This window comes from Littorina saxatilis, linkage group LG10 (assembly GCF_037325665.1).
Source record: "Littorina saxatilis isolate snail1 linkage group LG10, US_GU_Lsax_2.0, whole genome shotgun sequence".
NCBI classification, from domain to species: domain Eukaryota; kingdom Metazoa; phylum Mollusca; class Gastropoda; order Littorinimorpha; family Littorinidae; genus Littorina; species Littorina saxatilis.
In genome coordinates, this window is record NC_090254.1 from 21,660,594 (window position 1) to 21,678,031 (window position 17,438).

The 17,438-nt window shown below is 41.2% G+C and overlaps 1 protein-coding gene across 3 annotated transcripts in view; it reads right to left on the bottom strand.

Annotated features, from left to right (window-relative positions):
- Positions 1 to 17,438, bottom strand: part of LOC138978407 (arf-GAP with coiled-coil, ANK repeat and PH domain-containing protein 2-like) — a 94,762-nt gene that overhangs the window by 27,661 nt on the left and 49,663 nt on the right. For all 3 annotated transcript variants that reach the window (XM_070351143.1, XM_070351144.1, XM_070351142.1), the window contains 3 exons: positions 5,359 to 5,480; positions 2,747 to 2,899; positions 1,379 to 1,490 (listed from right to left, as the gene is read on the bottom strand). In XM_070351143.1, the coding sequence (XP_070207244.1) occupies positions 1,379 to 1,490; positions 2,747 to 2,899; positions 5,359 to 5,480 (387 nt within the window). The remainder of the gene's footprint in view (positions 1 to 1,378; positions 1,491 to 2,746; positions 2,900 to 5,358; positions 5,481 to 17,438) is intronic.

The following is a 17,438-nucleotide window of genomic DNA, read 5'->3' on the forward strand; positions in this document are numbered from 1 at the left end:
GCAAGCACGATACGTCATGACGTCATATGATTCCTAGCATATTGACGTAATGCTAAACATCCGGTTATCCCGAGTTTTCTCCGTAATACATGTCCGTGGGTTTTTCAATGTTCGGTTATTTCCGTGGCTTCATGCGGAAAGGGAACCGTCGTCTGCTATCAACGACATGGACCATTCTGGTCCTTGTTGCTGACAAAAACATGATTTTAACACAGAATGTAATGTCAGAATAGCAATATACACGCTATTGTGTTTTAATCGTAGCAATGGGGTCCGATATTTAGACCAGACAAGTATAATGCCGACGAGTCGGAGACGAAGAATAAAGTAAAAGAATAGGGACTATTTGAATGACGCGCATTTGACACTCTGAGTGATTAGGCTGAAATGAAATTGCGTACAAAATGTCGTCTGCATGACTGCATTTTCGACCCGTGTTGTTCGTTGTATAAATAGCTTAAACAATGACAACTCGTTGATTACTGGAAAATAAACCACTCGTGGGTATTTGCAGCCGCTTGGTAATTCACTCGTGTGCTCCGCACACTCGTGAATTACCAAGCGGCTGCAAATACCCACTCGTGGTTTATTTTCCAGTAATCAACTCGTGGTCATTGTTTAAGCTCTATATACACACTGCACGGTCATAATACACTCTGCCTTGGTCATAATACACACATTCTCTCAAACAGAACATTTCTCAGAGACAGGCCCAGTCTCAGTACACACATTAATTGCAAAATGCCGCTCTTACACACACATTCTCTCAAACAGATAGATACATCCTACTCAGATGTAAACATATAAACTGGTAGAACATTACCCCCTTACACACACATACACACGCATCCTCCCATGTACACTGGTAAAATACTTTCTCCCCCCCCCCCCCTCCCCACCCCTCCCCCCCCTCCCGCACAAACACTCCCAAGTGCACTGGTATGATACCTCCCCCCCTCGCACACACACCCTCCCGCTCTCTCCCCCCTGCGCACACACACACACACCCTCACATACACACACACACTCCCATGTGCTTACTTACTTAGGTTGATTTTGATTCGTCGTCAATGCTTCTGTAACGTTGTTTGTTTTCTAGGCAGGGGTGTTGGCCCAACGCAAACCTCTGAACAAGGTGGTCCAAATTTGTCCGACCTCTATCCTTCGACCTGTCCAGCATGGGAGACCCTACCAGGAGCTTAAGCTCCCGCTGGCATAGCTCTCCTGGTTACTGAGGCACGCAAGCCATCACACCACGACAAGGAATGAACCATGTGCACTGGTAGAATACCTCCCCCCCTCACACACACACACACCCTCCCTCCCTCCCTCTCTCTCTCTCTCTCTCTCCAAGCAGCACAAGACATGGAGATCTCACCACAGAGTCGTGGCCATGCAGAGTATCCCTGTAAGCCTTGTTGATGCAGTCCATCAGTGCTGTCTGCCACGCCAAGCATTCCTCGTCGGAGTCTGCCTGCAGTGTGTGACTCCTGTAACAAACAAAGTCAAACATCTTGTAGATAGCATAACAGTATACCAAAAAGAGAAAATGAAATGAAGTCTCAGGCAGTGCAACAGTTTTGTTTTGTTTTGATTTAGCACAATAGGGCAAATCATGTATCACTGGAACTATAATGTACTATCCATCCTCGAAGAATTAAGGCATCAAGATGCCCAGGTGGCAGGGTAAAAAATGGTGTGATAATTGCAAAACCCTCGGCATTAGGTGATGAACCTTGGCGTAAAAAGCTAACAAACATTGAACAAGAAGAAGAAAAAGAAGAAATGTAAAATCCATAGAGATTAAAAAAATTAAAAAAATTAAAAAATAAAAAATAAAAATCACCCTGTCTTTTGAAAAAAAAAAACCAATGCTATTTTGGAGGGAACAATGAAACAAATCAACAACAACAAAAATGAAGAAGGATGGAACAAAATAAAACAAAACATTCAGAAAGAAAGAAAGATTAAGAATGAAAGGAGACAACAGAAAAATAAGCCAAACTACCAAGGGAGACTACCACCCACAATCACGCAAACTAGTTCTCTGGCAGGGGAGAGAACCTCAAAGCCCGCTGTCATCAACACTGACTTCACCCTTCATGGAGCAGATCAAGAAAAGAGAGAGAAGGAAGGAAGGAAGAAAGAAAGGAAGAAAGAAAGAAAGACACTGCTAAAAACAACAACCAAGACAGCCATAAAGGGAGACGCACACACCAAAACACATCAAAACAAGTTACACCGCAGGAGAGTCAGCAGAATCGCCTGCTGTCATCAATACCGAGTGTAACAGAGCATAGAAAACAATAATATTAATGAAAGCAGGAAAATATGGAAGACAAAATGAAATTGAAAAACAATCAAAGAAAGCCTTTAAGTTAAGGGGGACAAACACAGCCAAACCTTAACTGGCAGGGGAGAGCACCTCGAAGCAGAATCGCTGCTGTCATTAATACCGAGTTTAATAGAGCATAGAAAACAAATATAAATGAAAGGGGGAAAAAATGGAAGGAAACAAAAATTACAGTGAAAAAACAATCAATTAAAGGGAGACAAACACAGCCAAACCTGACCTGGCAAGGGAGAGCACCTCGAAGCAGAATCACCTGCTGTCATCAATACCCAGTTTAACAGAGCATAGAAAACAAATATAAATGAAAGCGGCAACAAATTGAAGAAAAAACACACCGTGAAAAACAATTCAAGAAAGCCTTATTAAAGGGAGACAAACACAGCCAAACCTGACCTGGCAGGGGAGAGCACCTCGAAGCAGAAGCGGCGGCTGTCGTCAGCAGTGGGTTTGATGGAGCAGAGTCTGAGATCTTCCTCCATGATGGTGATGGAATCCTTGGACCTCTTCCTGTACACCAGGCTGCTCTTCTGTATCGTGAACCACCGCCTGAAACACAATCACAATCACGCACACGTAAGCAAAACTACAGCGGAACCCCCCCTTTCAAGACCGCCCATTTTAAGACCCTGTTTTCTCAGACTTTCTGTTCATAACCTCTGTAAAGGACTGGGTGGCCGAGTGGTAACGCACTTGGGCTCGGAAGCGAGAGGTTGCGAGTTCGACCCTGGGTCAGGGCGTTAGCAACTTTCTCCCCCCTTTCCTAACCTAAGTGGTGGGTTCAAGTGCTAGTCTTTCGGATGAGACAAAAAAACCGAGGTCCCTTCGTGTACACTACATTGGGGTGTGCACGTTAAAGATCCCACGATTGACAAAAGGGTCTTTCCTGGCAAAATTGTATAGGCATAGAATGATAGATAAAAAATGTCCACCAAAATACCCGTGTGACTTGGAATAATAGGCCGTGAAAAGTAGGATAAGCGCCGAAATGGCTGCGATCTGCTGGTCGATGTGAATGCGTGATGTATTGTGTAAAAAATTCCATCTCACACGGCATAAATAGATCCCTGCGCCTTGAGTCCGAGTCTGGAGATACGCCCGCGATATAAGACTTCATATATAAAGGTACCCCCATTTTAAGACTCCCTCCTTTTTAAGACAACCACAAATCTGAGATAGTCTTAAAAAGGAGGGAGTCTTAAAATGGGGGTAAATGTACAGAGGTCATGAACAGATTTGTGGAGGTCTTAAACGGGGGGTTCCACTGTAATTACATTTCCAGGGCTCCTACTGAGGAGAAGGCAAAACACCTGAAATTTTATAGGGGGTCTGTCAATTTTTTAAAATTGACACATTCAAACTGGCGCCATCCTACGCAAACCTGATCACATTTCTACGTTTCTCAATTTTACATTTCATGGAATTGTGTATATTCCGAATTCGCTGAAGAGTGGGAACTTTGCATTTCTTTGACATTTTTGTGATGTTACTGAAATTAGTGTAGGCTGACAGGGACTGTCTTATTTCTTGTATTTTCTGTATTGATAATTCAAGAGGATGAAGTTTTTCATTCAAGAAGAAAATAAATGTTGGCTGATAATGCTTAAATATCTTGCACTGAAAAATCAAATGTAATAGTCACCCTTTATCACTCAAACAGCTAGCTCACCTCTTGCCTTTTCACATAAATCCCTTCCCATTGTTTCTCTAAAAACAGACATGTAATGTAAGAATATTCCAACTGTCCTCCCTTTTTTCTGAAGGATGGCAGGTGACTACTTACTTTAAACAAATTCAGCACAGATCTTAGTCCACAAAAAAGTATCAAAAACTGGTTTACGATTGTTCATTCTGGAACATTTTTTTATATGTAAAGAAATACCTATAGGACATTAAACCTAAACCAGTAAATGCATGACCCCCCCCCCCCCCCCCCCCCCAATGCACCTGCTTCTGAACAAAAGCCCTACTAAAAGACCTCAGAGAATATGGATATCACCTTCCAAAGCGGATCTTAATAGCTAGCAGCAACTAACTCATTCCATCTCTATCTAAGTATGTTCAAGAAACTTAAACAAGCAGTACATGTAAAACAAAATAAAATAAACAGAAGCTGTTGGGGTAAGGGTGGGGGTGGAGGATATGGCAAACGACTGGGGCCAAAGGTGTGCTATTTGAGATTAAGAGGCTACAATTTTTTACAACATCATTCTTTTTTTTTTACGCTGTTGATGTTGAGGTGTGCAATGAAAATGGATCTTGAGGTGCTAAATGTTTTTTAGGGTAGGTACTGGGGTCAGCATCAAGGGTTCAAAAACAACTGCTCCACTCACCTACACACAGAGGGTTTCTTTCTGAGACAAGGTAAAGGGAAATAACTGGACTAAATTCTGCCTCCTTCCTCTATTGAACATTGTCATTTCTGCGTAGAGAGTTAATGAGTAAATAAATCCAAGGAAAAAAAAGGTATGAACACAGAATAACACACAGTCACAACATTCTGTAAGACCTGTCAGCAAATTCAACTCTGCTTAATGTCTGAGGAATAACTCCATATGAAAAGAGTATGGTGGAAAACAAAAACACTCTAATCACTATCATGCTGAAATGAATCCAAATCAAATCCCCAAGACAAAAGGCCCAGGATATATTTACTTCTTAATCAAAGTCAGTAAGTCAGTCAGTTACTGAGTCTCTCTCTCTGTCTCTGTCTCTCCTTTATCTGTTATATCCCTTCCTTTTCAAGAGTGTTCCTGCCTCCTGCGTTACCTGGCAACATTCTTGGGTAACACTAACACAACTGCGCTGTTTGTGTTGTCCGTATCAATCTTTTATTCTTTTTACAGAAATAATGAAAAACTGCCTGAGAGACAGAAATTGAACTCTCAGACTCTTACAGCTAGGTCTCACATAAAACACAGAGAGGCCACATGTTATCCTACAATACAGATAGACAATACAACACAGCAGGTGTTACTCTAGTCTCAAAAGAATCTTGCAGTTCTTACCTGACCCATTGCCTGAAGGCGTTGCTGGTTCTCTTGAAGAGGTATCCCTCCATATCACACACCGCATCTTCCCCGCCACCTGGTGCCCTTGTCACTGCTAGCAACCCCCCTACCCCGTCAGTCTGCAACACACAATAATATTTCACACATCAGAAAACGTTTTAAATTTGTGACTGTTTGTTGCAGAGAAATATTCCATGTAACAGAAAACGTTATTTTTTATTCATTTATTTTATATTCTATTTCAACATGCTTTCAATTCTTTTTAAATACATGAATAACAACACAACAATAGTACCACGAACATGAGAAAACAAGCACACAAAAACATACATTCACTACACGACAAAAAATAAATATGCCTCACAATACCTCTGGGCCCCACTGACACTTTCTCATGACCATATCATCAATCTCGTTTCAAATCTTGAAAACAATCTTTTCTTCGAGGGTGGTTTGTCAGAAGAAGAAAAATTTGATTTATTATCAGGGGTGGTTTGAAATCAGCAGGGCGGCAGATATGTTAGGAACACTTTATGTTTTAAGAAAATCGTTCAGTTAGTTTTAAAATGTGTGTGAATATTGGTATAAAACAGACGGGCGCTGTGGCGGGGTGGTAAGACGTCGGCCTCTTAATCGGAAGGTCTAGGGTTCAAATCCCGGCCGCGGCCACCTGGTGGGTTAAGTGTGGAGATTTTTCCGATCTCCCAGGTCAACTTATGTGCAGACCTGCTAGTGGCTTATCCCCCTTCGTGTGTACACGCAAGCACAAGATCCTGTAATCCATGTCAGAGTTGGGTGGGTTATAGAAACATGAAAATACCCAGCATACTTCCTCCAAAAGTGGCGTATGGCTGCCTAAATGGCGCGCGCGCGGGGTAAAAACGGTCATACACGTAAAATTCCACTCGTGCAAAAACAAGAATGTACTTGGGAGTTTCAGCCCACGAACGCAGAAGAAGAAGGTATAAAAGATTAAAACATATCAGTGCACCAGAAAAATTGGACAAGAAAACACTGGGATTTGAAAGAAATGTGCTAACCTGAGAGGGCTGTGCCAGTGCATACACTACTCAACATTGCAAAAGGGTAAAAAAAAAAAGAAGTAAAGACAGAAACAAATAAACGGATAGATAAACAAATACATACCAAACCCCAAACAGAGCATCAGTGCATGTACTACAAAATATAGAGCTGTCCAAAAGGACTGAAAAATAACTCAACGAAGCCTGCGCTCTTTCTGTCTGTCTGTCTGTCTGTCAAGAGAGAGAGAGAGAGAGAGAGAGAGAGAGAGAGAGAGAGAGAGAGAGAGAGAGAGAGAGAGAGAGAGAGAGAGAGAGAGAGAGAGAGAGAGAGAGAGAGAGAGAGAGATCAGAACACATTGAGTCCTACAAGACACAAACATAAAAACCCGGGCAACTTCAAACGCTGAAAAGATCTACCCAACAAGTGTTGTATTACAGCCAGACTTACAAACAATACAGGGAGCCAGAGCCCTCCTCTTCCCCTTTCTCTCTACTACCACTGGCACTCCATACCACCCTCTTTGACACCCATCCTTCTCTCCCAGTAATCCCCAACCCCCACCCCGCCGAGATCGGCAAGTAAACTCAAACAGGGGATTGTCTGGGAAATCATTCGGAGTGGCAACGACCTCTGATCTGTTGATTTTGTCCGATTGTTGACTACGTAAAGTACAATGCCAGAGGTTGTTGGGACAAGGAAGGGGAGTAACTGTGCAGCACTAAATGATACGCCAAGGAAGAGAACTCGGTTACTCCAACCGCATCTGCGCAAGTCATACGCCTCTGGCTTTGTGATGCAATGCGCAGCATGAAGCCGTATACAAAAAGTACAGATCTTATTTCTTGAACAGTGTTAGGATAGTTTTCAATTCAAACACGCATGCCCTGCATTTGAAATTTAAAGACCGTTGGGTCGACATCTTGTTTTGTCAAAACGGAATCAAACGTTCCAACTGTCTTTCGTGCCAATGTGTCGATCCGTGACCATGCGCATGTACGTTAACATGCAAACAAGCCTAGCCTTCCAACAAGACGCTAGGAGGCAGTGGGTTCAGACCGGGAACGGGTCAACCCGGGCCCTGTAAAAAGTTCTAAAAGTTTTTAATCTTGTAAACACAAGGCCACACAATGTGGCTTAAAGGCTCCCGTAAACCATCACAGATACGGTCAGGCTTTTACACACAGTACAAACACCATTTCATTTAAACACTCACCAATTGAGAACATCCTAGGTGCCCTCCGTAAAGAGCGAACAATTTTCAAAGAATTTATTTTTGCGTGGTTTATCTTACCCCTGAGCCATCGTGAACCCGTGTGATCCAGTTTTCCCTTTTCACAATGCAGTCGTCATAGTTAGTCATTTGAATGCGACTCGACGTGAGCTTATCTACAATAGCACGTTTTTTTTATGCACGAAACAACGGCTGTGGTTCACAAGAACTCTAGCGATGGCTTTTGACTGTTGAGAGGAACGGCGATTTGCACTGATAAACCGGCCGTCGTCTGCTACGACCCTTGCGTGACCCTGCTTCCGGGCTTTTCTTTTTTATATTTAGTCAAGTTTTGACTAAATATTTTAACATCGAGGGGGAATCGAAACGAGGGTCGTGGTGTATGTGCGTGTGTGCGTGTGTGCGTGTGTCTGTGTGTGTGTGTAGAGCGATTCAGACTAAACTACTGGACCGATCTTTATGAAATTTGACATGAGAGTTCCTGGGTATGAAATCCCCGAACGTTTTTTTCATTTTTTTGATAAATGTCTTTGATGACGTCATATCCGGCTTTTCGTGAAAGTTGAGGCGGCACTGTCACGCCCTCATTTTTCAACCAAATTGGTTGAAATTTTGGTCAAGTAATCTTCGACGAAGCCCGGACTTCGGTATTGCATTTCAGCTTGGTGGCTTAAAAATTAATTAATGACTTTGGTCATTAAAAATCTGAAAATTGTAAAAAAAAAAATAAAAATTTATAAAACGATCCAAATTTACGTTTATCTTATTTTCCATCATTTGCTGATTCCAAAAACATATAAATATGTTATATTCGGATTAAAAACAAGCTCTGAAAATTATTTATATAAAAATTATTATCAAAATTAAATTGTCCAAATCAATTTAAAAACACTTTCATCTTATTCCTTGTCGGTTCCTGATTCCAAAAACATATAGATATGATATGTTTGGATTAAAAACACGCTCAGAAAGTTAAAACAAAGAGAGGTACAGAAAAGCGTGCTATCCTTCTTAGCGCAACTACTACCCCGCTCTTCTTGTCAATTTCACTGCCTTTGCCATGAGCGGTGGACTGACGATGCTACGAGTATACGGTCTTGCTGAAAAATGGCATTGCGTTCAGTTTCATTCTGTGAGTTCGACAGCTACTTGACTAAATGTTGTATTTTCGCCTTACGCGACTTGTTTAAACTTTCACAACTTCGAATTGTTCTGATCTTGTCTTGATGAAAAACGAATTCTTTTATGATTAAAGAATGTTTGTGTAACAAGCTGTCAATTTATTATTTAGATTTTAAAAGTTAGGTCTAGCGCAAAAACGAGGCGCCGTTGTTGTTAACGGAACAAGTCTACGAAAATAAATTCTTTGAAAATGTCTCACGCTCGACAGAAAGCAGCCAGGATGTTCCCGTTCGGTGAGCGTTCAAATGGAAGTATGCTTGTACTGTATGTAGACGCTCGGGGAGCTCTGTGATGGTTTACGGGAGGCTTACTGTGCCTTTAACTGGCGATGCGCACACCTCCCGTCACGAAACAGCCGAAGTGGGCTCCTGTGACGTATTCCCCACGACCTACACCAAGTGGGGCATCCAGATCCAGATCCGGAAGACATTCATCACTATCGTTTGACACTTATCTTTGCCTACGCGCACTTGCTGCCACTGAGGGAGATAAACGCGAGAAAGGATCTAAATGTATGACATCCCAGCACCTATACCTATACTTTTCTGATCTTTGGCTCCAATCTTGGACACATACGTATGGAATGTTCACCCTGAGCCATCCACATAACAAAACTCCCTGATGACAATCATGTGCTAGACAGACAGACACTATTTTTCGTATGCTAGCGCACAACATAAACAATGTCGTACAAGACCCACGGACAGACAGACAGACACATCGCCCGACAGACACTAAAACAGACTGACACGCATACGTTGATACACAAGTACCCATACAGACACTGCGCAGGCAGACAGGCACACCGACAAACTACCCCCCCCCCTCACACACACACACACACACACACACACACAGAGAAGTAGCACACACCGAGAAATAGCATGATTACACCGAACAAGGTCACGAGGCAATGTAACGACATGTTTTTATATTCAGTCAAGTTTTGACTAAATATTTTAACATCGAGGGGAAATCGAAACGAGGGTCGTGGTGTATGTGTGTGTGTATGTGTGTGTGTGTGTGTGTGTGTGTGTGTGTGTGTGTGTGTGTGTGTAGAGCGATTCAGACCAAACTACTGGACCGATCTTTATGAAATTTGACATGAGAGTTCCTGGGATTAATATCCCCATACGTTTTTTTCATTTTTTGGATAAATGTCTTTGATGACGTCATATCCGGCTTTTCATGAAAGTTGAGGCGGCACTGTCACGCCCTCATTTTTCAACCAAATTGGTTCAAATTTTGGTCAAGTAATCTTCGACGAAGCCCGGACTTCGGTATTGCATTTCAGCTTGGTGGCTTAAAAATTAATTAATGACTTTGGTCATTAAAAACCTGAAAATTGTAAAAAAAAAATAAAAATTTATAAAACGATCCAAATTTACGTTTATCTTATTCTCCATCATTTGCTGATTCCAAAAACATATAAGTATGTTATATTCGGATTAAAAACAAGCTCTGAACATTAAATATATAAAAATTATTATCAAAATTAAATTGTCCAAATCAATTTAAAAACACTTTCATCTTATTCCTTGTCGGTTCCTGATTCCAAAAACATGTAGATATGATATGTTTGGATTAAAAACACGCTCAGAAAGTTAAAACAAAGAGAGGTACAGAAAAGCGTGCTATCCTTCTTAGCGCAACTACTACCCCGCTCTTCTTGTCAATTTCACTGCCTTTGCCATGAGCGGTGGACTGACGATGCTACGAGTATACGGTCTTGCTGAAAAATGGCAGCTACTTGACTAAATATTGTATTTTCGCCTTACGCGACTTGTTACTCTTGCACTTACTCTCCTCGTTCATGGTCTTCCCACCTCCATCACCATCACCCCACCCCCTCCGCCCTCCTTGCGTGTTATCGTCCTCATCATTCTCGTCTTACGCGTGTAGTCATGGGTTATTTGTCTTCACAACGGTTCTGTGACATCTTGAAAAACAATACACACCGTCGCCCTTTGATGTGTCGATGAGCAACGCAGCCATGAAACACGATTTGCTTGGTTGGTGGTTGCGTAACCCTTCGCGTTCCCACGTGAGAGAAAAACAAGTCGCGTAAAGCGAAATTGCTACATTTAGTCAAGCTGTCGAACTCACGGAAGGAAACTGAACGCACTGAATTTTTTTCACCAAGACAGTACAGCTTCGTCAATCCCCGCGAGATGGAAATCGCTCACCTCCCACGCGCAAAACGCAGTGATAATTATGCACACGCCAGAATAGCGCGGTAGCGTATTGTGCTAAGCAGGAAAGCGCGCTTTTCTGTATTCGTGTTAACTTTCTGAGCTTGTTTTGAATACAACCTATCATATCTATATGTTTTTGGAATCAGGAAACGATAAAGAATAAGATGAAATCATTTTTGGATCGATTTCTTAAATTTTAATCGTAAGACTAATTAATCTATTTTCGTTAATTGTGATCACATTTTAAGAGTAAACATGACATATGTATATATTTTTAGATTCAGAATGTGATGAAGAAAACGATGCAATCAATTTTAAATCTGTTTGCAAAAAATCGATTTTAATGACAACTTTAATTAGCAAACTCATTAATTAATTTGTAAGCCTCCAAGCTGAAATGCAATACCAAAGTCCGGGCGTCGTCGAAGATTACTTGACCAAAATTTCAACCAATTTGGTTTAAATATGAGAGCGTGACAGTGCCGCCTCAACTTTCATGAAAAGCCGGATATGACATCATCAAAGACATTTATCAAAAAAATGAAAAAAACATCTGGGGATATTATACCCAGGAACTCCCATGTAAAATTTCATGAAGATCGGTCAAGTAGTTTTCTCTAAATCGCTCTACACACACACACACACACACACATACACACACACACACATACACCACACCCTCGTCTCGATTCCCCCCTCTACGTTAAAACATTTAGTCAAAACTTGACAAAATGTAAAAAAAGGGGGGGGGAGAAATAGAGGGGAGGGGGGGAGGGCGAGAGAGAGAGAGAGAGAGAGAGAGAGAGAGAGAGAGAGAGAGAGAGAGAGAGAGAGAAAGAGAGAGAGAGAGAGAGAGGTGTTTTCATAAAGATTTTCGATAACGGAAAAATACCTTTTACGTAATAACAGTGGTTCTTAGAGGAAAAGATGGCGGCGAACATCTAATTTCACATGAAATGATAATGGCTCCAAAGCCCTTCAAAAATGGAAAAACAGAGACAAAGATATAATTTCAGATGATGCATTGCTGATTTGATATATGCCCTCTTCCCTCCAAATTAGAGACGACGAGAAAAAAGCAGGAGTTTGAGATTTGCTGATAAGGGACCCAAATCAGATTTTTTAGGAAGAAAGAGGAAAAAACACCAGACCACAAGAGTGATGAGGAGGCGGGGACTAAATAACAAGTCGCGTAAGGCGAAATTACTACATTCAGTCAAGCTGTGGAACTCACAGAATGAAACTGAACGCACTGCATTTTCTCACAATGACCGTAGTCCGCCGCTTGTGCATAACGGAGTGAAACTGACGAGCCTGTTGAGCGCGGTAGTGGTTTCGCTGTGCTGCATAGCACGCTTTTCTGTACCTCTCTTCGTTTTAACTTTGTGAGCGTGTTTTTAATCCAAACATATCATATCTATATGTTTTTGGAATCAGGAACGGACAAGGAATAAGATGAAATTGTTTTTAAATCGATTTCGGAAATTTAATTTTAATCATAATTTTTATATTGTTAATGTTCAGAGCTTGTCTTTAATCCAAATATAACATATTTATATGTTTTTAGAATCAGAAAATGATGAAGAATAAAATAAACGTAATTTTGGATCCTTTTATAAAAAAAGTAATTTTAATTACAATTTTCAGATTTTTAATGAGCAAAGTCATTAATTAATTTTTAAGCCTCCAAGCTGAAATGCAATACCGAAGTCCGGCCTTCGTCGAAGATTGCTTTACAAAAATTTCAATCAATTTGATAGAAAAATGAGGGTGTGACAGTGCCGCCTCAACTTTTACAAAAAGCCGGATATGACGTCATCAAAAGTATTTATCGAAAAAAAGAAAAAAAACGTCCGGGAATATCATTCCCAGGAACTCTCATGTCAAATTTCATAAAGATCGGTCCAGTAGTTTGGTCTGAATCGCTCTACACACACACACGCACAGACACACACACACGTACACACACACACATACACCACGACCCTCGTCTCGATTCCCCCTCTATGTTAAAACATTTAGTCAAAACTTGACTAAATGTAAAAAAGAAAAAAACAAAAAGAAGAACATTTTCAGATGTGCCGATAATGAACCAGTACAGTAAACTAAGCTATGCACTTTTGTTTTTGCTGCTTTGCGTCACGATCATAAAAAAAGGTTTTTCTTCTGAGAGCAAGTGGAAATAAGAACAAAATAGACAAATAAGAGAGAGAGAGAGAGAGAGAGAGAGAGAGAGAGAGAGAGAGAGAGAGAGAGAGAGAGAGAGCGCGCACCAGGTCAGGCGTGTTAAACGTTTCATCTGTTGTTGTTGTTGTTGTTGTTGTTGTTGATGATGTTGTTGTTGTTGATGATGTTGTTGTTGTTAGTTTTTTGACTTTATGCAAGGAGTGTATGGATGTATGAGTGTTTCCACACCAGGACAAATACTAATGGCTCTTTTAATGCTATATGACGGAATACATTCTTGTTCTGTTCTTGTTCTTCTTGTTCTTGAACATGATAATACTGAAATCCTACAGAAGACATATAAACAAGTTCTACTAGCTACTATACCTCTTGGAAAACTGTCAAAAGAAGAACTGTCTTGTAGAAGAACTGTCAAAAGAAGAACTTGTCTCTCACAGTATAATGAACATGAACTACGAAAATTGTCCTCATCTACATACCAAAACAAGTCACAATTCCGACTGACCTTAGGTCACACGTGCAAAAACAAGTAACGATCCCAACTGACCCAAATATAGTAGGTCACACCTGCAAAAACAATGAACGCGCCGACTGACGCCTAACATTTCCATGTGTAATTAGCTTCGACGAATAAAATTCATACGCGAAACAACAAGTTCCCGGTTCAAAAAACCAACAAACACCGAAAACTCCAAACTGTTTCCTTACCTTGCAAGTTGACACAATGATAAACAATCAAAATAGTCAATACACTTCAACTAACCTACAACTAAAACTTGTACAGAGAAAGGTTAGAGGAAAATGAAAGCAAAGCAAGAGAGACAGTGCACCAACACACGTCTTCACAGGACGGAAACCATTCGTTCAGTGACGTATTCCCGCGTTCTATCTCACGTGACCCATTCCTCTCGGAATTGTGGGAGATAAAACAACTGTGGAGAGGGTCGTCCAGTGACCAAAACGGAACAAACAAAACACAAAGGACCGGAGACTTGAAAATCAACAAGTAAGCCTGAATTAGAAGAGCCTTGTGTTTATGAAAGAGCTATTTCGAGTCATATTGTAATATATCAAACCAAATTAAGTTTCTAATAATGTGAATGTCTTAAAGCAGTTGAATGTATTCAAGCTGGTAGGTCTCAGCGGTACTACTCGACTATCAAAACCCCGAAAACCCCGAAAACCTTCGAAGACCACCGAAAACTCATCGGTAATGAACCAAATTAGTCCTCAGATCGTGTTTTGTTGACATGTTTGATTGAAATCATAACTTCCATCTGCAACTTCCACCGTTCATGGCATTGTTTTCGTGTTTGTGTGAGGAAAAGTAGTATGAACAACATATATATATATTATAAGGGTGAAAAACAGTCCCGCTACACAAAAAGAAGACCGTACTCAGCGTTTTCAAACCTTGGAGCTGGGGTTGGAGCATCCTGAACTCAGGTCAAAATGAGTTCGGCTCATTCTCTCCCTGACCGGACGCTACAGTTCTACGCAAATATATCAAAACAAAAATACAGAGTTATCTCCCATAATGGTTTTCGCGAGCACTGATCTAAATTTGAGATCAGTGTTCGTGAGACAAAAATGATTGCAGATTGGCCGACTTCGACAGTGATCTCTGTTCTGTTCTTCACAGTTGCGATAAAGACATCGTTCTAAGGTCAAAACAAGTCGAAATTTTGGGACTGCTGCCGGAAGGAGACCGTAATATATGGTTTCATCACTGTCAACTGGTTACACAAAGATTCGTCTGCTCCAGTGAACGCCGAAACCAAACGGTTGATTATCACGTGACATTTTTGCCATATTTAGAGTTGTTTACACAGTAAATACAGCCGCGAAAAATAGCTCTTGAAACTGTCATACATATCAATTCCTTTGTAATTTAAAAATTACAAAACACCGTGAAAAATCATTATTGACGATCGCGAATCTGCTTATATCAATAATATGGACTGGATGGCCGAGTGGTAACGCACTTGCGCTCGGAAGCGAGAGGTTGCGAGTTCGACCCTGGGTCAGGGCGTTAGCAATTTTCTCCCCCCTTTCCTAACCTAGGTGGTGGGTTCAAGTGCTAGTCTTTCGGATGAGACGAAAAACCGAGGTCCCTTCGTGTACACTACATTGGGGTGTGCACGTTAAAGATCCCACGATTGACAAAAGGGTCTTTCCTGGCAAAATTGTATAGGCATAGATAAAAATGTCCACCAAAATACCCGTGTGACTTGGAATAATAGGCCGTGAAAAGTAGGATATGCGCCGAAATGGCTGCGATCTGCTGGCCGATGTGAATGCGTGATGTATTGTGTAAAAAAATTCCATCTCACACGGCATAAATAAATCCCTGCGCCTTGAATATGTGCGCGATATCAATTGCTTGAAATAAAAAATTAAAAAAAATCCCTGCGCTTAGAACTGTACCCACGGAATACGCGCGATAATAATCTCCTTAATAAAATATAAGCCTCATTTGATTGATTGATTGATAATACATTCCAAAAAGCTCTAAATATGTAAAAAAAAAAAAAAAATCGGTTGTCTTAAGGAAACTTAAGGCATCCTGTCAGGGAGAGAATGAGCCGAACTCATTTTGACCTGAGTTCAGGATGGGGTTGGAGGGGCAATTAAGTGTGTGAAGGACATCCTTTCTCCAAGACAGGGAACAGATTCAGCAATCAGACTTATCATCAGTCTGGGAGCAGATACAAACTCTTGACCAAGAAGGCAGAGTTCTCTCCCCTCCTTCTGCTCATCATCACACTCCAAGATAAGTCTGAGCAAAGGTATTCCAGCATAGCAGTAGACTATCTTTGGTCTGAGCGCGACAGAGACTGTGTGTTCTTTATGTCCTGTCTCTAAGCACGGGCACTTGGCGGCTGTACAAGGCTGGACAATCAACCACGTCCATGGTGCACCACTCGGTCAACACTCATAAGATGATACTGTCACCACACGATGATACTGTCAGATCGTACGTGTGTTAGTTCTCTACTTAGGTCTCTGATACTGTCTCGCCGGAACTGTGCCGGTCTTCGTTGGTGTGTTGTGATAAGGGATTGGTCCACTGTACGCAGGTACTTGTATCAAAGTATCTTTTGTATCTCTCTCTCAAAGTGCCTGGATGGATCCACTGGATGGAAGCCGGAAATGTTAGACGGAACGACACTTCCATTGACTAGTCCCAGACTCCAGCCAGGGCCCTCGAAGACGGCGTCATGCTGCTTACGTGACAGGGTTAAACTTTTTTTTTTTAAAGCGTGCCATGCAAAACTTTCAGCACAAGGTAACGCGGAGAATAACAGGCTCAGAAAAGCTGACGAAGAAGCCCAAATCAGGACCTCTGATATCTGATATGAGCTCACGTGGTCCAGCCGAGCATATCTTCTAGATTATGGTTTCAGGACGTCCTTGACTCGATACTGAAATCTCAGACACAAATTTAGAACTGTGCAGTTGCTGAAGGGACGTGAATCATTTGGACATTTATTTTATGACCATTATCATTATTATGGTTATAACTGTCATCACGGTTTAACTCTCAGAGAGGTGAAAACCCAACAAATAAACTGCGTGTTTCATTTTTTATTTTTTTTATTTCTATATTTTTTTGGTCTTTTACGCTTTAGAAATGCCTTCCCAGTACTTTTATTTGTGTTGCTCATATCATTTTAAAGATTCCATTAATTCCGTGTATAACAAGGTAAACGGAACTTCCCAGGTTGCAGGTTCCCACGGAAAAAGATGCTATACACAAAGACTGTGCAATTTTCTGCAACATCTGCAGACAGTAAATTACACCGAAACAGATACGGTTTGCCCACAGGTGTATACGGGTGGATCCGACACTGATTAAGACCAGACATCAACAACTTACTAGCCTACATCCCAGTAACTCACTTTTTTTTTTCTCTCTCTCTCTCTCTCTCACGAACTCTTCAAAAAGAACTTAAACAAAAACATACTTTTAAAAAAAGGGGGAAAGAAGAAAGAAAAAAAAAGATTAAAGTCGCATTTTCCTGACTCATCCACTTGCAAGGGTGTTTCCACCTCATTAACACATCTGAGACGTACCGCTACCTCCTCTTCTACGCCCCCTTTTTGAAGCAACCCCCCTCCCCCCTTCTTTAGTTCCTATTCATTATATTTAAAAACAAAACAAAAAAAAACACTTCACAGTTTTATTTTTGAAATCAAGTTTCAGCTTTGCTCGTGACAAAACGCGTGTAATGCGGATTCGAGAGCCATTCCCATCT